Source organism: Osmerus eperlanus, chromosome 27, assembly GCF_963692335.1.
Source record: "Osmerus eperlanus chromosome 27, fOsmEpe2.1, whole genome shotgun sequence".
NCBI classification, from domain to species: domain Eukaryota; kingdom Metazoa; phylum Chordata; class Actinopteri; order Osmeriformes; family Osmeridae; genus Osmerus; species Osmerus eperlanus.
The window spans coordinates 140,498-162,011 of record NC_085044.1 but is presented as its reverse complement, the minus strand read 5'-3'; the positions used below and the strand labels follow the sequence as shown (position 1 = coordinate 162,011).

General features: G+C 41.6%; 2 protein-coding genes across 5 annotated transcripts; both read left to right on the top strand.

The window, feature by feature from the left end:
- The first annotated feature begins 6,991 nt into the window (after positions 1-6,991).
- Positions 6,992-15,615, top strand: LOC134013886 (palmitoyltransferase ZDHHC20-B-like). 4 transcript variants are annotated; one of them, XM_062453647.1, is made up of 14 exons: positions 6,992-7,435; positions 8,030-8,056; positions 8,209-8,303; positions 8,523-8,643; positions 9,947-10,016; positions 10,099-10,131; positions 10,225-10,345; positions 10,530-10,565; positions 12,104-12,236; positions 12,447-12,573; positions 12,663-12,749; positions 13,024-13,061; positions 13,205-13,252; positions 13,346-15,615. In XM_062453647.1, the coding sequence occupies exons 1-13, from the start codon at positions 7,318-7,320 to the stop codon at positions 13,246-13,248; spliced, it is 1,050 nt and encodes a 349-aa protein (XP_062309631.1). In that variant the 5' UTR covers positions 6,992-7,317; the 3' UTR covers positions 13,249-13,252; positions 13,346-15,615. The 4 variants fall into 4 exon arrangements, with proteins under 4 accessions (XP_062309631.1, XP_062309632.1, XP_062309630.1 ...); XM_062453648.1 differs by having other exon boundaries at positions 13,205-13,256; positions 13,385-15,615; XM_062453646.1 differs by having other exon boundaries at positions 6,994-7,435; positions 13,205-15,615.
- Positions 15,616-16,882: 1,267 nt separating this feature from the next.
- On the top strand, positions 16,883-20,681 carry LOC134013904 (organic solute transporter subunit alpha-like). The gene is made up of 8 exons (XM_062453669.1): positions 16,883-17,085; positions 18,232-18,383; positions 18,635-18,708; positions 19,236-19,394; positions 19,731-19,842; positions 19,980-20,126; positions 20,245-20,350; positions 20,434-20,681. Exons 1-8 carry the CDS (start codon positions 17,004-17,006, stop codon positions 20,604-20,606), a joined length of 1,005 nt encoding a protein of 334 aa, XP_062309653.1. The 5' UTR covers positions 16,883-17,003; the 3' UTR covers positions 20,607-20,681.
- Positions 20,682-21,514: the final 833 nt, after the last annotated feature.

Sequence of the window (21,514 nt, the reverse complement as noted above, 5' to 3'; positions counted from 1 at the left end):
TGTAGATATAATTTGTTTATTCATTCTTATGTTGTAGATATAATGTGTTTATTCATTCTTATGTTGTAGATATAATGTGTTTATTCATTCTTATGTTGTAGGCATAATGAGTTTACACCGTTCACCCTACTTTGTGCTTCGCTGACCTGTAGCCTTTACTAGAAGTTATATTTACCATCAAACTCTATTTATTCTTATTTAACACGTTTCTATCTCAAGCCACTAGTGTTACTGACAGTGCACTCCCAGTCTGTTTGTGCAGAACTAAATTGTCCTTTTGGCCAGAAAGGAGAGATGTGTTCCCAGTGTGCATCCTGACATCTGACTCAATCTGATGCAGTGAAGATCTTGTGTTTTTCCAGGGAGAGCGAGACTGCTTTCTTCTCTCTGCTCAGGGCCTCTGGGTTTCACTTGGTGAATAGACATCTGTTTGTGTAGCCTGTGTTGCTCTTTATCTATAAATATCCATCCTTTGTTGCACCCTCGTTATGACTTCTCTCTTCTCCCTCTTTCATCCCCGTGATGCTTCATCCTTTACCACCAGCAGCTGTTGGGGAGGGTTAGAAGTGTGGATAGAAGGGATGGACGTGGGGATAGGAGGGTAGTGCTGACAGAACAGGGTTTCAGGACTATTATTCCAGCACATGATTTTATCATAAAATATTATCAGCGTATTTCTAAATTGATTTTACTATCACATTGGTATTACAGAATAAACCATATTGTTCCCAACATCTTCTGAGATTTCAGGCAATTTGCAGCTTTACATTTACATTTAGTCATTTAGCAGACGCTCTTATCCAGAGCGACTTACAGTAAGTACAGGGACATTCCCCCGAGGCAAGTAGGGTGAAGTGCCTTGCCCAAGGACACAACGTCAGTTGGCATGACCGGGAATCGAACTGGCAACCTTAGGATTACTAGTCCGACTCCCTCACCGCTCAGCCACCTGACTCCCAAATACAGTTTGACATATTTCTGGAACCAACCCTAGCATCTGTTGATAACATACATGCACTCCATAATCACTAGCTTCGGTGACCCTTACTACATTTACATTTACATTACATTTAGTCATTTAGCAGACGCTCTTATCCAGAGCGACTTACAGTAAGTAACTAGCCCGATTCCCTCACCGCTCAGCCACCTGACTCTTTACAGCTTTACACATTAAGTCAAGTTATACAGCTCGTATTTCATCCCTCCCTTAGGACACTGTAAAGGAAGGAGATGCTGTGTGTGTAAATATAAATCCCAAGGTCATATCTTTGTGAACTCACACTGTATTTGCACAAACATTCTAATGTTTTCTCACATTGCTGACAATAGCATATGTGTCAGCACACTCTAACATAAAATAAATACATTTAGGCTGATAAGTACTTGTGTCATTTTATTGATTAAATAGTAGGCAGAACAACATAGATGTTGACGATACACACAAATATAATCCTTGTGGGATCATGACTACATCAGATCAGGAAAGAGATTAAACCAATGGGAGGTAAGGAATTCTGCATCCTCACAGTCTGGCTAACTAACATACTTTATTACACAGGTTCACCCACTTAAAAAATCTATCCATAAGAGCCGCAGTCAGACAGTGTTCCTCATGAGCAGGCAAACAAAGGCCATATGATTTAGTGCCCTGTCCAAAAATAAATTAAAAAAGAGGTATGGAGGAGATATCCTCTGGCTCATATTGGCAAATCTTTCTACATCCTGTACATCCAGAGATATGATTGGAGATGTAATGCTGAGGCACTGCCGACCCTCTACTGAGATGACTAAGGGACAGAAAAGACAAAACAGTTATACAAGAGAATTGCTGTAAAGAAATACAGGTTTCTTTTTTAAGTATTAATAACAAGAGGGAGTAACAAAAGTTAAAAAGGGTTGTAGAAAAGGTTGACTTTTTTGTTAAATTCAGATATGGTTTAGAATAGAAAAAGAGCACTTTTGGACTCTCTTCCATTACATGAGTTGTCCTGGGTTCAGATCATCCCTAACCTATGGCTGGTAACCCTAACCCTGCCCAGTAATTGCTATATAATACCGTGATGATACTGCCTCCCTGCTACTGGTAAAATGCTGCTGTTGTTGAAGCCAAGGAAAGGCAGAATTGTGGGAGAGAACCATTGGATGGTTGAAAGTAAGTCCACTACAGTAAGAGTGATGGAAGAATATCAATATCGTAATTTAAGAGTCAAATCCACAACTTGGGTATTGAATATGAATTGTCTTTATTTCCTCAGCTGTTCTGTGACGGGTTTTGGCGAAGCAGCTGTGGTTTTGTTGCAACCCCGGCGGACCGGTACCTTTGATACGGGTACCTTTGATACGGGTATCTTGGTGCGGTGGGGCTCCTTAGCGACAGGAATCTGAGAGGGAGGGGCATGTATTGAGACTCCTTGCTTTACTGGGATCTTAGAGTCCCGTGATAAACTTGTTGCAATTTTGGGCAGCTGAAGTGGATTCTCCTCTGGACTGGATTTCCCGACCGTGGGTAAGTTAACCTCCATATCAGTGGAGGGGTCAATCATACTGTCTCTGCTCTCCATGTGTTGCTGGCTGAGGTGGGGACTCTCCTCCTCATGCCCTTGAGTGGGCACATCCCAACACCCTTCGTCGTCACTGGGCATGGCCTTCCTGACAGGCAGCTTTGCTGGCCGACCCCCTCCAACCACAGGAATCTTACTGAGCCCTGCAGTCTTCTTTGGGGGGCTCTTTTTGTCTGACTGGGGGACATCAAGACATTTGTCCTGGGAAGCTCTGTGTTGATCCTCTTGCTTGGATGTTTTGGTCCCGACGTCCATGCCGTTTGGAGTGGCTGTGCTCTTGCCTCCATTCCCAGAGGCTTCATTCTCTCTGCCTATTTTTGCCTGGGAAGAGGTTAAGGGGTTCGTAACCACTGCAGCAGGTGTGGGAGCAGTCGATGGAGAGTGTGCAGAGGCAGGAGAGGTCATGATGAATGAAACTGAGGCAGGAGTAGGGTCAAGAGGTGGCTTGGATGCTGAGACTATGGCTGGAGTAGTTGTGGGGGAAGATGGAGTCTGGGGTGAAGAGAAATCTGTGGTTGAGGATGTTGAAGGAGCTTTGGGAGGAGAAACTGAGTTTGAAGAAGGGGCCTTCGGTAGAGACACGAGGGTTGGTGAGGGACTCCGTGCTGCAGCAGGATTAGGGGTTTGGCCAAGGACTGGGTCTGGAGATGGAGGCGGACCTGGGATTGGGGTCAGGGTGTGGGGGTATGTAGGGCCTACTGAACTTTGAAAAGGAGTGGGATGTGAAAATGTTTTGAAGCTAATGGCTTCTGTGGAACCTAGTTTGGAGGATATGGTATAAGAGGCAAATGCAGCAGTTAAAGGGCTCTGAGAGACAGGTGTTGGTTTAGCAGGGGCGGCTAGTGCAGAAGTTTCAGGAGATGGTTTAGATACAGCAGACATGGGTGGAGCTACAAGAGAGGGTTTAGATACAGCAGAGATGGGTGGAGCATCTACAGGAGAGGGTTTAGATACAGCAGAAATGGGTGGAGCTACAGGAGATGGTTTATATACAGCAGAGATGGGTGGAGCATCTACAGGAGAGGGTTTAGATATAGCAGAGATGGGTGGAGCTACAGAAGATGATTTAGATACAGCAGACATGGGTGGAGCTACAGGAGATGGTTTAGATACAGAAGAGATGGGTGGAGCTACAGGAGATGGTTTAGATACAGCAGACATGGGTGGAGCTACAGGAGATGGTTTAGATACAGCAGAGATGGGTGGAGCATCTACAGGAGAGGGTTTAGATACAGCAGACATGGGTGGAGCTACAGAAGATGATTTAGATACAGCAGACATGGGTGGAGCTACAGGAGATGGTTTAGATACAGAAGAGATGGGTGGAGCTACAGGAGATGGTTTAGATACAGCAGACATGGGTGGAGCTACAGAAGATGGTTTAGATACAGCAGACATGGGTGGAGCTACAGGAGATGGTTTAGATACAGAAGAGATGGGTGGAGCTACAGGAGATGGTTTAGATACAGCAGAGATGGGTGGAGCTACAGGAGATGGTTTAGATACAGCAGAGATGGGTGGAGCTACAGGAGATGGTTTAGATACAGCAGAGATGGGTGGAGCTACAAGAGAGGGTTTAGATACAGTAGAGATAGGTGGAGCAGCCACAGGAGATGGTTTAACTGAAGCAGCACAGGTAAAAGATGAAGTGATGGAGGAAGAGGTGGACACAGGGTGTGGAGTTGGGGTGGAGTTTGGGGTAAGGTTAGGGGTAGAAGTAAGGTTGGGTTTGATATTAGTGCTAAGAATGGGGCTAGGTTGGTTAAAAGTGGAAGAAGAAATTACGAATTTTGTTGCAGGAGAGATGGAGTGAGGAGTCAGTTTTGTAGAGGGGACAGATGACATGAATGATTTGGTTATAGGGGTGAGCGTTGTAGATGCTGGAGCAGCATCAAAAGTAGTTGGTGTGGGAGAAGGTTTGGCCCCTGCCGCTGCCCTAGTTCCACCCCCACCTGCAGCGCTGCTTGCCTTCCCCCACTCTGCCTCCACATCAGCGATGATGTCTCCACAGCCCGTGAACGAATCAAAGCTGATGAGCAAAGAGATGTCGGCCATCAACGAGCTGAGGCGGTCCACAACAGGGTCAAGGGAAGGCTCAGTGGTGGGGACAGGCGGGGGGTGGGCCTCTAGAACGTCCAGATTAGATCCACACGTGTTTTCTGAAGCCACTGCCCCCCCTGCGTCTGATCTCTCAGGAGTGGTGGCGAAGGCTGCAGTGTCTGGCTCCTGCTCAGGGCTGGTCATAGTGCGAAGTGGGGTTTTGGGAGTTAAGGTAAGATCCTCTTTAATAATCTCCACACTGTTGGTACGTGACGTCATGAGTAGGGGGCTTGGAGGGGTTTGCTCCTTTGGCTCCTTCTCCCTCTGGTGCCAGGGGACACTGCCAAAGAGACCTTTGAGACCCCTGCGCTGTTTCATGGACGGCTGGGACACGGTGTGGGCATGGCGGTCTCTCCCTCCATGCCGCCCGCCACGTAGCAGCGACAAAAAGCCCAGAGACTTGGCGGAGGTGACGGAGGAGATGGAGGGACGAGGTGGTACACTATAGGAAGTGCCATCATAACCTGCAATTTCATCTACCTCTCCTGCTATCTCCGCCTCGTCTCTTTGACCAACCTCTATATCCTGCTCCTGCCTCTTCTCTGGCTCTTGTTCAAACTCCTGCGCCACAGTCTCTCCTAATCCATCCTGAGTATTGCTCCTTGCAATGGAGGACTTGTTTGGGTTGTTCCCATCGCCTTTGCTGCGCATGGAGAAGATGCTGCCCACCCCAGAGCCTGGCTTGCGCTTTCCAAAAAGCTTGAAGCCCTTTCTTGTTTTCCCGGCAGGCTGAGGGTCACACGGTGGGGACTCACCGCTCTCTGAATGTTGATCCATTTTGTATCTCTATTTCCCTCCCTCGTTCACTCTCTCTGTATCTCCGATTTTGTGCTCTAATTCCTTCTGCCAGCCAGATGACTGAGCAGTTAACTGGATGCTTCCACCTTTGTTTTTTTGTCTCTGCAGAAGAGGCGTTGGTATTTTCCTCAGTTCTGCCAGTATGTTTCTCAGCCCTTCCTTGCAGTCTCTGTCTCTGGTTTCTTTTCTGTATGTGCTCTGTCTACAGCTTCCCTCTGGCTCTTTCTCCTCTATTTCTCCCAAGCATGCCCCTCCCCTCTGCCTCCTTTCTCAGGCTGCTCTTGTTGGTCTCCATGGCAACTGATGGACTGAGCTGCTTTCGTCACCGATGGAGCATAGCCAGGGGCTCATCATCCCGGCCCACAGCACGCGTCTCTCTCTCTCTCTCTCTCTCTCTCTCTCTCTCTCTAACTGATGTCTCCTTTCCCATTCTGTCTCCATCTCGCATCCATGTTTGACTTTTATACTGTTTCTTTATACGCGTCTCTAAATCTATTAGTTTAATAATATATTTGTGAATATATGTATCCATTTAATGTTTACGCATGTGAATGGCTATTTAAACAGATGTTATTTTAATCACTCCTGGAATTATTGTTGTTTATTTACATCTGCTAACAACCCTTCCACTCACTAACCTTTCCTCAATTCCCTACCTCTCATTTTGTCTTCCATCCCCCCCATTTTCACACCTATTTTCAACTTTGATTCTCTGTATTCAATAGCTAATTGAATCTGAGGATTGGGGGGAAATTAAGGTAAATAGAACAAATCCAGACAGCGTTCAGGATTCACACAGTAATGAGACACCAGATTATACTGTACTTTAATGTGTAGATTCCACCTAGACAACTACAGGACAGGGTCAGCACAATATGAATCCAAGGCACTTGGATTCATATTGAATATAGCCTTATAGCCATATAGCCTTTTTGCAAATGCTATATGGTGTGAGAGGTTTATTACAAGTCCTATACTGTGAACTGGACAGTGTAGTGTCATCACTAACAGTTATTATAAATTCAGAAAACAATAATGAACATTTTGTTCTTTATTCTATTATGCCTCAATCAAAATTGAGGTAAAATGAAAGGGCATTCACAAAACTTCACCCAGTGTTAGTGATGGTCTACTTCTGACCTCTGCTGGAGAAACCGCATAACTGCGTGGCAGAAGGACAAATGAGAAAACCTTTATTAATGCAGTGTGACCAATAACGGGTTCTTTCTCTTCTCATCTATCCTGTCACGCAGCCATGGTGTTTCTAGATTAAGATTAAGAACGAGATTGATAGATATTCTATTTCCAAAATGTTTGAATTCCCCCCGCTATTTAAAGTATTCACACTGAAATGTGTAAATAAATATAAAAACAGGACTATACATATAAACAAATAGGCCTACATTTTTATTATATGTATACATTTTTTTACACCACGAAACGGCCACAAGCGAGCACATTTGATCAGTCAGGGGAAGGCGAACATTTTCACCGCGTCCGCGTCGCCATTTCAAACACCCCAACCAATCAATAAACACTATTAACAAAACAAACAAAACTATGGTGGCGATGCACTTTAACTTTGGTTGCACTAAAATAGATGTTGAACCTACATTAACTATCTAATATGGGCTCATGTAAGGCCCCAACCCTTTTGTCTCTTTTTTATTAGAAAGGCGACATACGGATTGGGCTCAGTATAATGATAAATGCATGCAACATATACGATATTGGCATATTTTCAATTATTATTTAATTTTTAGTAGCCTACTTGAAGCTCCATGGTCCGCAGAGCTCTTTGTTCTGTGCTGAAGAGTTGACGTCACATGTCCATTTTTCACAGCCGGATTAGAGAAAGATGGCGCCCTCTCATGTACTAAGATGCTGCCAACGGGCTCTAGGTTGGATACCGGTAGTTTTTATAAATTTAGTCGTCGGTTGGTCCTACTATGCATACGTAGTTGAACTCTGCATCTGTAAGTACAAATGTTTTGTTTTCTGTTATAGAGCTAGGTGTGCTGTCAATGAAAGTTGCTTGGCAACGTAGCTCCGGATGGCGAATTACTCGTTAGCTCGCACTAGATACTACTGTCAGAGCTACAGGTCGAAAATGAACCGAAGCCAGTAAGAGTTTGTTGTCTCACTTGAGCAAAGAGTTGACTTTTTATTTGTTTCATTCTGGAAACAAAATGAAAATGAAAAGCAATGGAAAATGTGGAAAATGAAAAGCAAATTCTTAACTGTAAACTGAAACTTAATTGTTGTCAGGAAAATGTTTGATTTATATTCAATATTTTGTCTATAATTTCCAGATATTGATTAGATATGTTTGGTAGGCAATTGTATCTCTTCCCCTTACTATATATTACAAAGAATTAATATTCAACTGTAGTTGACATCAGTCTGTTCAGTCAGTGATCAGTCAGGGGCATTCCTATTCAGCCTGGCAAACAAAGCCCCTCTGACTGGTGCTGGCTGTGCCAGGCTGCTGGAGGGTGGTGGTTGGAAGAGGGTTGGGTGCCTGGTCTTATCAATTAACTTCCTTCTAAACTATCTTGTCTCTCTTATAGTCACAATCCCAAATGATGCAGAACGAAGTAAGTTGACCTCTCACTATGTATTTTGTATGCTTTTAATCATAATTATGTCTCCTCTACTGTGTATGGGAATGAATGGGAATAGATAGCACAATATAAATATTGAGATTGAAATGTAGCTGTAACCTTTGTGACGCTTTTTCTGTCTCAAGTCAGTTACCTGGTGGTCTTCCACCTCCTCTTTGTCATGTTCATCTGGTCGTACTGGAAGACTATTTGCACAAAGCCTGCCAACCCCTCTAAAGCGGTAGGCTGTGTGTGTGAGGGGAGGGGGAAAGTTATGGTGGGGGCACGAAGTGAAGTGCTTCTTCACTGACACGAGGGCAAAATACACATTTATACGGTCACAGTGTGTATGTGCACGACATACACATTTTAGACAGCCTACTGGTAAAATAGGAAGCAAACTCCCAGCCTTATTCACCAATGCCAGCATTTCACTGTATCATCTCACTCTGCCCGGCAGTTCTGCCTTCCCAAAGTGGAGAAAGAGCAATACGAGAAGGAGGAGAGGCCAGAGGAGCAGCAAGAGATTCTGAAGAAAGTGTCCAGAGAGCTGCCTCTGTACACACGCACGGGCACAGGAGGTAAGAAGGTCCTCAGCATGACTGGACACACATATTAAACTAGGAGGGGTAATTCAGTTTAATGGTCAGGTCTGGTGAAATTGTGTTGTTTAGGAAAATCTAAACCAACAGTAGTGTCTGTTAGCGATAGGCATGATCAAATATTTCACTCTTTGAAAATTCATTTTTTAATATTTGAATTCCTGTAGTTACCTGGGGTGCAACAATTCAGCAAGCCCACGGTTCGGTTTTATGGGTCACGGTTTCGGTTCGGTTTGTTTAGCACATTAGGGGTAAGAAAAAAACATTACCATTTCAGTGTTCTCTCTGTATTTTCTTTGTATTTTCTGTATATCCGGCGTAGATGCCCCATCATGTTAGATGTATTACCGTTAGCACAGGGCTGCTAAATTTTCAAAAAACCTTGGAGTGAGATTTGGCCTCTCTCCAGCAGTGTTGTCATCTCCTCAGTAAGGAAAGTACCAGTGCTGCGCGAGGCTATAGTGAGCCTGACCGCCAGTGAGTGCTTTGGGATGGCGGAGGAGCTCACGGCAGCACCCGCTGCTCGTTGAGGACAGTACTGCAAAACAATCCGTGCTTTCACGTCAGAGTCTCTAAAACACCAGCAAGTCTCCAACAACACCGGAAAAAATCGTTAGATTTGTCGGTAGTCGCTTTTGACAATAAAAGTCGCCAGGAGGGTTTGGAAAGTCGCCAGATATAGCGAGAAAGTCGCTAAGTTGGCAACACTGCTCTCCAGTTCCTTCCAGTACGTGATTCGTCATTGATATACTGACAGTTAATTGGACAGCTACTCTCCGGGAAAGGTTACGGGAAAGGGGAAGGACAAAGGGTGTTAAGTTGTGTATTCTCGTAGATCCGAAAAACCGCGGTTTACATGTAAAAACCGAACCGTGGTTTGTGTGTTGAACAATTCAATTTTTTTCAGTTCGGTTTTGCACCCCTAGTAGTTACACAGAAAGTCACGCCAAAGCCCCTGCCTAGACTGCGTTCTGCAGATATAGCATAGCAAAACTATGACATTTGAGAGATGCACAGCATTTATTATATATACATTATATATATATATATACAGTGACATGATGTTGGTATTTTAATAATTTTGTATTGTTTAGAGGAAAAAATATGGAGGGAAAATCATATTGTGGGACTAGTCTGCACTTCATTCAAAAGCTGATTGCTAATATCTCTGTCGTTTCACAAGTGGCTGTGAAGCTGTCAGGCTGCTGAGCATGTGCAGTTTGAGCAGCTGTCAGAACTGTTTCAGCTGATTGATTGCTGATAGATGCCATGCTCTCCACAGCTGTTCGGTATTGTGACCACTGCCAGGTGATCAAGCCAGACCGCTGCCACCACTGCTCCACCTGTGACATGTGAGTGGCTATAGTGCTCAGTATTTCAGTCTCTTTGCTGTTTCAACAATAAAACTCCTGTACTATGTCCCTCTCTCTCTAGGTGTGTGCTGAAGATGGATCACCACTGTCCATGGTATGTTGTTTTACTCATTGGATACAGAATCTGATGTTCTTTTACACGGTGACTGGTGAATGGTTCCCCTTGTCTCCCTCTTTTCTCTGTCAGGGTGAACAACTGTGTTGGCTTCTCCAACTACAAGTTCTTTGTCTTGTTTCTGTTCTACTCCATGCTGTATTGTGTCTTCATTGCTGCCACAGTCCTACAGTATTTCATCCGATTCTGGACAGTAAGTAGCATCCCTACTCTTGTATCTTAAGTAGAAGATACACAAGCCTTAAATATACTTTGCCCCCAAATAACATAACTTTAAAATGATAGACTCTGAACTTCCTGTCTACCTATCTTTTCCTCTGGCTGGCTCTCTCCCATTATTTCTCCTCTAACAGTCTGTCTGTCTCTAACATCCTAAGCGGTGCAGAAGGAGGTTTGCTGTGCATTGTCCAGAGGTAAAATCTATGACTTTACTTCATGGGCACGTTTTACAGTCTTGTCTTGGGTCTTATGACCCTTGTGGAGTAGAGTTCATTATAGCTTCTCGTATGGCCTGTGTGACAATGTTTATGACTCATGAAGAATACATTTTTTATGGAACAGAACTGTCAGTGATTGATTTTTATTTATATGGCACTAAGAGCTCACATACTTTAAAACCTGTATTGTCATGAACATGGATCATATTGAATTGATTGGCAAAGCTTAATGTTAGCACTAACTATTCATGGTGGAGTAAAAGACAAGGACTCTGTCCTGACCTGGGGTCAAATGTGTAAAACTGTGTAAATAAATTCAAGTGTAGATTTCCAGTTGTCTGGGATTTATAAACTCAGCGTACGCGAACAGTTCTCCACATTTGTCATCATACATCCCAATTTTACTTTTGCAATTTTGTGCTTGCAAACGAGCCCACCTGGTCCACTCTCATGTTTGACCTCGCATGGGTGTAGAAATGCCCATAATTAGTCTAATTTCCAAACTAATGTCTCAACAACCTCATACTGAACAAAGTTATTCAAAGTGAAGAGGATTAGGTAGGCAACATAGTATAAATTGTTTTTTTAATTTTTATGAAATAGTTTTAATGACTGAACTACAGTCTGAGAAGTGTGTTCTTGAGGTCCCAAACAAGACCAAGCAGCTCCAATGGAAATACATTATGGCAACAGTAAATGTGAAGACTGGGTTAGGGTTATACTGTTTAGTCTGTGAACAGATTTTTCAGACGTCATTTCATGCGTATGCACCATTATGCATTTGACCCCTGGCCTGGATTCTCCTCTTCTTATGACAGTTTCTCCTGTCACCATCCCCAGTAGTTTGTGAGTTTGGCAAGCATGTAATTGTCTGTGTTTGTGAGTGTTTAGTGACTTTCCTGCTCAGTATGAATGATCTCACTAATGATAAGTGGGTTAGGGTTAGGGTTTAACCCTGTAGAGACTAATGTCTGTAGTGGTAGGTAGAATGTCTGTGAATGTTGAGGCGCAGTGTTGAGATAATCATGGAGCAGTAAACTGACTGTCCAAATCCTCTTTTCTCTGGCTAATTAATCCTTCTATTACTGTATTAAAGAAAACATATTTAGAAAACTTGGTGAGGCTCTTAAAACAAACTCATGATCTTTTTTTGTCAGCTTTTTTTCTCTCTTTGTAGTTGTGACTGAATTTTGTTCAAAAACATAAATAAAAAGAAATTTGATTTACACCAGGGTACAAATATGTACCTGTATTGTACTCATCTTGGTGCGTACCTACTATGTGGTATCTGATTTATTGAACTACCACTAGTCTAGACGGAGGTCGACCACTGCCAAGCAACTGGCGGATGATCTGACATGTTGTCCAGTCAGTGGTGATCTGACATGTTGTCCGGTCAGTGGTGATCTGACATGTTGTCCGGTCAGTGGTGATCTGACATGTTGTCCGGTCAGTGGTGATCTGACATGTTGTCCGGTCAGTAACATTTTTCTTCTCTCTTCTCTCTTATGTAGAATCAGCTGCCTGACACTCACGCCAAATTCCACGTCTTGTTTCTGTTTTTCGTGGCGACCATGTTCTTCATCAGCATCCTGTCACTTTTTTGCTACCATCTTTGGCTGGTGGGCAAGAACAGGACCACCATAGGTATCTGCACAGCATGCATCCGCCAATCAACTGTTTAACAGCAGCACAGGCTACCTTATCTACTGATAATACATGTGATCCTTCAAAAAGTTTAAAAAGGGGTTACATTACAGTAAGACAATCAACAGTATTGCTGTATGACTAAACTGATAGTGTGATGACTTTGACTGCACTGGATATAATGGTGTCCTGTATTCTGGCATCTTGCAGAGGCTTTCAGGGCTCCAGTCTTCAGGAATGGACAGGATAAAAACGGCTTTTTTCTGAGCTGTAGTCGGAATGTTGCAGAGGTGTTTGGAGAGCAAAATAAATTCTGGTTGTTTCCAATCTACTCCAGGTAAATGACAAAACCACTGTAGCTAAAACAAGTCACTAATGGTATAATGACCACCCTGACCCCCTCTCCTCTGTATCTATGGTAAACAGTCTGGGAGATGGACAATCCTTCATTACTCGTCTGGTGCACATAGACCCAGAGCAGGCCAATGCCGTCCTACAGTCCAATGGCAAAAGGTTAGACATGCTCCCATCACTTTAGTGATATGTGATATATTAATTACTTATTTCAGTTAGTCACTATGTAACTGTCTTTTATTCAAATGTGCCAAACACGCACTGCATTGTGCTTGCCGTATTGTATTGTACACCCTACACATGCAGTAAAATTATTATAATGGGAATACATACTAGGCTGAAGGTCTTCCTGGTTATGTTTCCCTGGTTAACAAAAATATGAATGCCAATATAATGTGATGTGTATATAATAAACTGTAACATTCTGCAACAGCATACACCACAGCGAGGAAAGCAGAGAAGAGGAGGCTGGTATGTTGGCCTAATGTTATATGGTACCATGTCGTTGTCAAGAAGTTGGAAAGTTCTGATCTTCTAGCAAGGAATGATCATATCAATTCAAATCAGTCAGTCCTCTGACCCCTAACCCATGACGTTTCACCCCTGTGTTTCAGACACAGCTCAAACAGTGTCTGTGACCATGGAGAGGGAGTCGTAGACTGGCAAGTTTGAAAAAATTAGTGTGTATCTGCAAGTGAAAGACGAGAAAGAAAAATAACATCTGTAAGATCTAACATTTCTGTGTTTTTGTCTAGTTGATTGCAGTTGAACTGATGGTTGATTATTTTAGGCAGCTGTAGCTTCTACATCCCAAGCAGACTTCAAGAGCCAACTGTGATGCCTTAAAACCAGCAGCATCTGTGTCCATGACAACCGATCCAGCAGCAGCTCCCACATGGACATTGTCTCCATATCATCTAACCACTAACCCTGTCCAGGAAACACCTCCATACAGCATCTAACCACTAACCCTGTCCAGGAAACACCTCCATACAGCATCTAACCACTAACCCTGTCCAGGAAACACCTCCATACAGCATCTAACCACTAACCCTGTCCAGGAAACACCTCCATACAGCATCTAACCACTAACCCTGTCCAGGAAACACCTCCATACAGCATGTAACCACTAACCCTGTCCAGGAAACACCTCCATACAGCATTCCTAATACCATGACTACCAAAGGGACTTGCACGGACACAACACATTGTTTTCCATTACATAGACATAGACATAACTAGACACTCAACATCCTCAAAAGTAGAGGCTCAATAATGGAGCTTTCTGCCGGCTCTGTTGATTATGCAAACGCAGTCCGCATCTAGCAATTGTCCCTTGACCAACACATTTTGGAAATTTCTCCTGTGTCCTGTTGACATTCTCAATTTGAACCCAGCTGACTTCTTACGTGCCAATGATAAAAGGTATTCCTCACATTTGCTGGTATCATTGATGTTGTTTATCTAGTTTGGAACTTGCATGTAGGAGACAAAAATCATTTGTCTGTTAATATTGGGAATGAAAATTACTATCTAACATAAGGCAAAGTAGATCTTTCAAACAATTATGGACAACAGCTGTTTAATACATCTGAGGAAAATACTGTTAACCATAAATCAGGTTACTGAATAGGTATTTATTAATGGTTTAAAATTACAAATGTAATGACTGTAAAGGTAGTAATTTATAACAAAATAAATAACATTGTCAGTAGGGTCAAAGTCGCATAAAACTTTGAACATCGATGGTCCATTTATTTATTTTAGTTGTCTTAATTTATGTATTCATGGACCATCAATGGTCTAAGATAGTCATGTATTGCAAATGTTATGGATGGAAATGAATGAACTTCAAAGGAATCAATTTGGGGATTTATAGTATCCTGCCTAACGATGCATTTATAAAAGAATACACAAACAGTAGTAATTATATAAGTAGTAGGTACATTATGTTGGAAGATTTACAAATGTCTATTTACAGAAGTAAATTAGAAATGGCACGGTGCTTCTGATACTCCTGTTTTCTTGACGTTCCACTGACTTGCTCCACACAGTAGGGTTAGGGTTACTAAGGCTAGGCTGTGTGGCTGACTGCTGGGATAGGATGACAAATATTAATTGCTCAATGGGTTGATATTTGCATAATCAAAATGAGGGCCTTTGTCTTTGTGCCTTAGTCACAACACACCAAACACTCGTGCTTTGTGAACTGTGGGAGAGTGAGTTAGTTTACTGTCTCAATGAAAATTAGTTCGTTCATCCAGTGGGGATGAGTTTGACATCAACATTCTCATTGCACTGTTAAGCAGTGTGTGGCTTTTATCATTTAATGTAGGATGTATGATAATGTATGTTCAACTGTTCAAAAGCATATTCCAAAGCATTCTTTTTGAGACTATTAATTCATTAATTAATGTTTAAAGATATAAAAAAGAAAAATACTGAACAAATCTTTTGTATTTAGTTGTTCGTTTAAGGGATACTATTTTAATTGTTCAAACTGGGAATTATGTTGAAATATGTTTATTTATCGATTGATTCATTTAGTAGGTGACATTATATCTCCATGTAGTGTCCAGCAAGTTTACAAAATGTACAGTAAGCTGGATACTACACAGACACCTAACTAAAGGGGGTCAACAGCACAACTTCAGAATTAAGTCATCAACCTTGTATGAATTCTAAAGTTGACAAAAACAATTCTGTGAGACTAAAATTACTGTTATGATCCATGCATTTTTTCAAAAGAGCTGTTTGAAATGTGATTGGAATTGTTTGGAATAACCAGAAGCCCTCAAACAGCTGCTATCAGTTTCTAATGTTCTAACCTATAAAAGTTTGACTTCTATGCCATATTAATGGGACAGATAGCACATAAGCTAAATCTGTTGAGAAGGGAAATCATTGACCAATTTACTGTTTATCTTATTGTATTAATATGTTAAGATGTTTTATAAAACAATTTTGCATGCTCAGTATTATCCCAAAAATGTTGTAATAATATTACAAAGCCAGTTTTTTCTGGTGGTTTAAGATTTTTTAATTATTTAGTTTTGCACTCTGCATTTGACAAAGGTTGGAAAGAAGTTTAACTGTAATTTAATGTTTACATTTATTCATGTGGACAATTAACAATAAAAACATTTTCATGATGCATTTAAGGACTAAATTATGTAAAATAGTTTACAAATGTGTAACGTTACACCCAAGATACGTAATCCCATGATTGGTTGACCTATCTTCAGTGATCTGATGCAGAAGGGCCTGAATTATGTTTTATAACAGTTATAAAAATGGTTACAACTATAATTGACAAATGTTGTGATAAAAGTAAATATGCTAGAACATACAAATTCTCCATAGTGTGCACATATATCTGTGTTTTAGTAATGACATGTTCACAGTAAAGACAAGAGTAAGGAGAGACCTTCACTCCTGTCGCCTCTTGAAGGTAAGCCAGTATTTGCTCAAGATGACTTCTGCCCGTATTGAAAGTTTTAGATAGTAATAAACACAGTGTTGGCACTGAAATTACTTATCTCAAGGACTGATCCATGAGAAGAATGGCGATAACCCTGGAAGGGTGTGTGTCTGTTTGTGTGTCAGAGGAAGTGTTTCCTACCATAGGTTTGGGGGAATGACCTCTCTGTCATCCACCTAGGCAATGGTAATGTGTGGATGGAAAGGTATGATTGGGCCATCACAACCAGTTTACATGAATGTTTTTGTCGCAAACATTTTGTCAAGATACAAAGGACAGGGTCATTGGCAAATCAACTATTTGAGGGCCATATAGGATGAGAGTTTGGATAGATGCATTTCGTTCTGTAATATTCTTTTTCTCAGTATGAAGAGTGAGAACTTCAAAAACCCAGCTTTACATGGGTCCACATTATCTTTCCTGTGTGCTAAATGTGTGTTTGAGAAATGGAGAATGGTACTGTATAAGATGACATTACCATACAAAGCAGAAGAGCCATATGAGCCTTAACCAAGCCTTCATGTTGTCAGTAATATAGTTAACTTCCCGTCACTATTTATTCTCAGCAGCAACCTCTTAGAAATAAGTTGGGGTTCAGTTTAATGTTAACTCTAAACATGAGGGTTTTATATCTAATTAAAATAAACATTTTCGAAGGAATATGTGTTGCATAATTCAAGACATTCCTGGCTACAAGGCGACTATTCTCTAGTGTGTGCGGAGGTGGACCCAGAATAGATAAGAGATGGTGCTCACATTGGCAAATCTCTGATCTTGCCCTCATTCCTAAGCGGTTGATTGGGGGGGAAAGTACACTAACAGTGGCTGTTCGGTAATTTGCACCTAGTCTTAGTTTAGTCTTGTGGTATCACTTTTTACAAGAGGAGATATTTGTTCAATCTTGTAACTTTGCAGTAGAATTGTAATCAGTTATGGACCTTCAAGAAGTGATGAACACCACCATACATCCATCTTGTTTACAGGAACCCCCACTTGCTTTTGATGTCATAAAGCGTAAGTGACCTAAATCTACCTTATCATGCCCCAGATAACATTTCAATATTAGTCATGCATGTTCATTATTATTCTGAAATCATGGAACTCATCTTATCTGCTTTACCCTTAATCTTAAATGGATAATGGCCAGGTGATCTTTGCAACCAGAAAGAACGTCTCTAACTATGAGGTTTTAGTCTTGATTGTGATTTGAATCGTGTGTTTAGCCAAGCAAATTTCTACTGAAACCTATGTTCCAAGTGGGCAGACAAATTATTTGGATGGATCTTGAATAATTAAATTCACTACAGACAAAACAAATGTGTAATGGTTGAATTATTGAATGGGTGACATATATCAATTTACAGTTGCTGGTATCTTACTATTCCCCTGACAATAAATATATGTAGACGATAACTCAGTGTGATGTACAGTATGTGTTGATTAGCTGCTTAGACGAGCCTGACACTATGGATTGCCTGCATGCAAATTGCACAAAACAAATACTTTGTGTGATAGAAAACAGTCGACCACAATTTTTACTATAGTTATACTTCAGTACACAGCTGTAGCTCTGATACATACAGAGTTTACATTTTTTTCATCCTAACATTGTGTCAGTGTGAAATATGATGGGCTTCTTGATATTGGTAATCAATTATTAAATGTATCCTTTGATACCCATCAATCCTCTTTCTTAGTAGTTATTATGCCTGTGGATACTGCTTATGAAGTCCTTAATAAACAAATCAAGAATGTATCTAGACAGTTTTCATCTGAATGAATACAATTAATTAGCACAACAATCTTTTGAAGAAACTAATTAAATAGCACTGTTTGGGTCCCATTTTCCTTTGAGGTAATTGTGTCTACAGATATGACTATAAATGCTGTTTCTTATAATTTTGTTTTGTATGCCAGGGAATCTATCTAAACAGGACAGCAATCATGATTTTTTTAAACATACATTTGTTGTGTATAACTTAAAGATGTTGTGATTGTTCCTTACCTCCTCAAGATGACAAACTAATATTTCTTTCTTTTTTCTTTTACCAAAAGAGATATTTATAAAATGCTAACCTCTCTTGCTTTTTTCCTTCTTTCTCCAACCCCATCCCTCAATACTCCCCTCCCATCTGTTCCCTTCATTCATGTTCTAAAAAGAGCTGGATGTTTTCGGGCTGGCCCTGTACTCCATGCTGACCCTAATGTCTACTGTATCCTTGGGCCTGTACCTGGAGGAGTGTGTGTTCATATACAGAAAGACCCCCTATCCTAAAAAGACAACCGTCATCTGGGTCAATGGTGCTGCACCGGTAGGAAGTGATCACCATGCCAACACCACTTCCCCCTAGCCCTGATCTTATCACCATGCCAACACCACTTCCCCCTAGCCCTGATCTTATCAGATGACCACTTCAATTTACCGGAGAGCTAAATAATAATATAATTACATTTGAGTGCATATTTTTTTTAAACATTCCATAGCATTTTTCTGTTAATTGTTCATGTTTTCATCACGTTATATGTATTACATGGAAGGTCATATCTGGTCAACGTCTCACAGGTCATAGCAACCATGTCTTGTTTTGGGATGTGGATCCCAAAAGCTGTCATGTTCACAGATATGGTCTCTAACTGGTAAGCTCTCCCACACACACAGGTCTCATTTACCCCATAATGTCATTGCCCTTTTCTCAGTGGTATTGAATTGAAAGTAGGATAACTGTTTAAAAAAGCAATCCTACAACCTTCAACTGTATAACCGCAGTTTAACAACTCTCTTAATCATTACACTAAGAAAGTATGTGGGATTGCTCAGAGTTCAGTGCTCGTGTGAGCAGGCTTAATGTAAAGGGCAGAATGGAAGGGATGAAGATAGAGATAATAAAGACAGAATACATATGAGGCCTCCTTTTGGACTCTGAAGCCCGTTTAATAGACAGTTTCAGTTTTATTACATTGAGATTGTAAAAAGCACGAGAACATCTTAGTCCCTTTGTTAATCATCACTGGTTTGGGAAATGTGTTTCTTTGGCTCAGAGGTCATCCTATGAGCCCGGCACCCTATTGTGAATATCATAGTTACCATAGTTACCTGTCTCTCTCTGCCCCACTTCCTCTTCCTCTCTCTGCCCCACTTCCTCTTCCTCTCTCTTCTTCTGTAGTTACTTTGCTGTGGTGGTTTATAAGTTTCTGGTGCTTCTGATTGAAGAGTGTGGGGGTACTGAGGCCTTCCTCAGACGGTGTGAGACGACAACCTTCAGGATCAACACAGGGCCCTGCTGCTGCTGCTGCCCCTGCCTGCCCCACGTGGCTGTCACACGGTAGCCATGGATACCCCACTAACCCCAACCCTTTCACACGGTAGCCATGGATACCCCACTGACCCCAACCCTGTCACACAGTAGCCATGGATACCCCACTAACCCCAACCCTGTCACACGGTAGCCATGGATACCCCACTAACCTCACTATTTTGTAGTTTTAGTGGGGAAAACCTTTACCCACCTTATTACCCTCTTTTATTGTGCTCATGATGTTATTTAATTGAAGTGTGTTCCCACATGATTTGTCTCTCATTATAATTCTTAAAAATGTCTTATTTTATGTAGGTATTAAAGACAGTATTATGTCATGAAACTCTTCTGTCCCTATTACAGGAGAATGTTATTCTTGCTAAAACTAGGATCTCTGCAGTACGCCATCCTAAAGACAATCCTTTCAGTCCTGTCTGTAATATTGTGGACCAATGGGAATTTCGATCAATCTGATGTAAGTGTCTAATGTTCTCAATCTTTAAACATTGTCTGCATTTGGCTGCAGGTTGTGATAATGTAATATTACATGATGTGCCTTGGATGCCCACAATCCACACTCGGTTAAAACATTTCCCACTTATCTCTGTACAGCTGGAGATCACTAGCACAGCTATCTGGATAAACCCGTTTGTGGGTGTTCTCACAATTACTGCCCTCTGGCCTGTGGCCATTATTTTCATGAACATATGCAACACACTGCGCATCTTGAAGATCATCCCTAAGTATGCAATGTACCAGGTGAGCCATTCCCTCACACCTTTCTGCAACCATGCTTCATGCGGCTGCTTTGTCGACTTGACGGTAGGTTGTGATTCAACTAATACTTCAGTCTCCCTGGCCCACTGTGCCCTGGTAGCTGGTGCTAGTGCTCAGTCAGCTGCAGACATCCATTATCAACATCTTGGCTTTGGACGGAACAATTGCCTGTGCTCCCCCTTTCTCTTCTCAAGCCCGTGCATCCAGTAAGTAACTTCCCTTAAATATCAAATGTTGACAGATGTGCACACACAGTGCTTCTCACCCACTCTATCCTTTATATGTACAGTGTTAAGTCAACAGCTGATGATCATGGAAATGTTTATTGTGACATTGGTGACCCGAATATTGTACCGCCGCACCTATGACCCGCTGCCGACTGACCCCCATGAGACTGACAATGACCTGAATTCCAAGAAGAGTCTGCAGCCTATCTTGAGCCATACACAGCATGCTGTGTAAGAGTCTGCAGGCTATCTTGAGCCCTACATAGCCTGCTGTGTGCTGATACCTCACTTTCATGTACTGGGACTTTTCCTGTAGTATTTTTATGACATCATAAAATGTAACATTGTTCTGAAACGGCCCCCTAAAATGTCGTAGCCTATGTGCTAATGCTTGTCAAGCAGGGTTATTATATGTTTGTATGTTATGTTAGGTCTATGCCCATATGATTAAACAGTGCACAACCATTTCATGTGCAAACATTGACTGATAATCTTTTGTCTCTGCTACTTCAACACCGCAATTTCTCTGTCAGGGGATCAGTAAAGTGTTATCTATCAAGCATATGGATTGTCAAGCAACAGTTACCTGATGTTGAATTAGTCAATCTGAGGGTGTGGCGGATGACAGGGTGACTGTCCTCCTCCTCTCTCCTCCTCCTCTCCTCTCTCCTCCTCTCTCATCCTCTCCTCTCTCCTCTCCTCCAGCCTTTGGGTCTCAGCCATTTTCATATTGCTATACATGTCAAATTTGATTGAATGTCTAGTGAGCACACATTTTCAGACTTGTATGTATCAAAGTCTTTACTTTCAAATGGACACAATTACATATTGGCAGTGTGGAGATGGCTAAACAAAGAGATGGCTAAACAAAAAACAAGGTTTAGGTTAGGTTTCTGCTTAGAAAATGTAAGCACAGAATACTGTTTAATGAAACTCAACATCGCAATTGCTTGTATTGCAATTATACCTTACTGGTTAATAATATATTTTTGTTTTTCATCTTGGATTGCACCAAAATAAATATACAAAATGTGCATGCACACACTCAAATATTGAAGAACTTTTGATTTCCAAATTCTCCTCATGCTTTGACTCATTAATCAATTTTCTGCCACACCAACTCACGTTTGTTTGCTGCTGCTA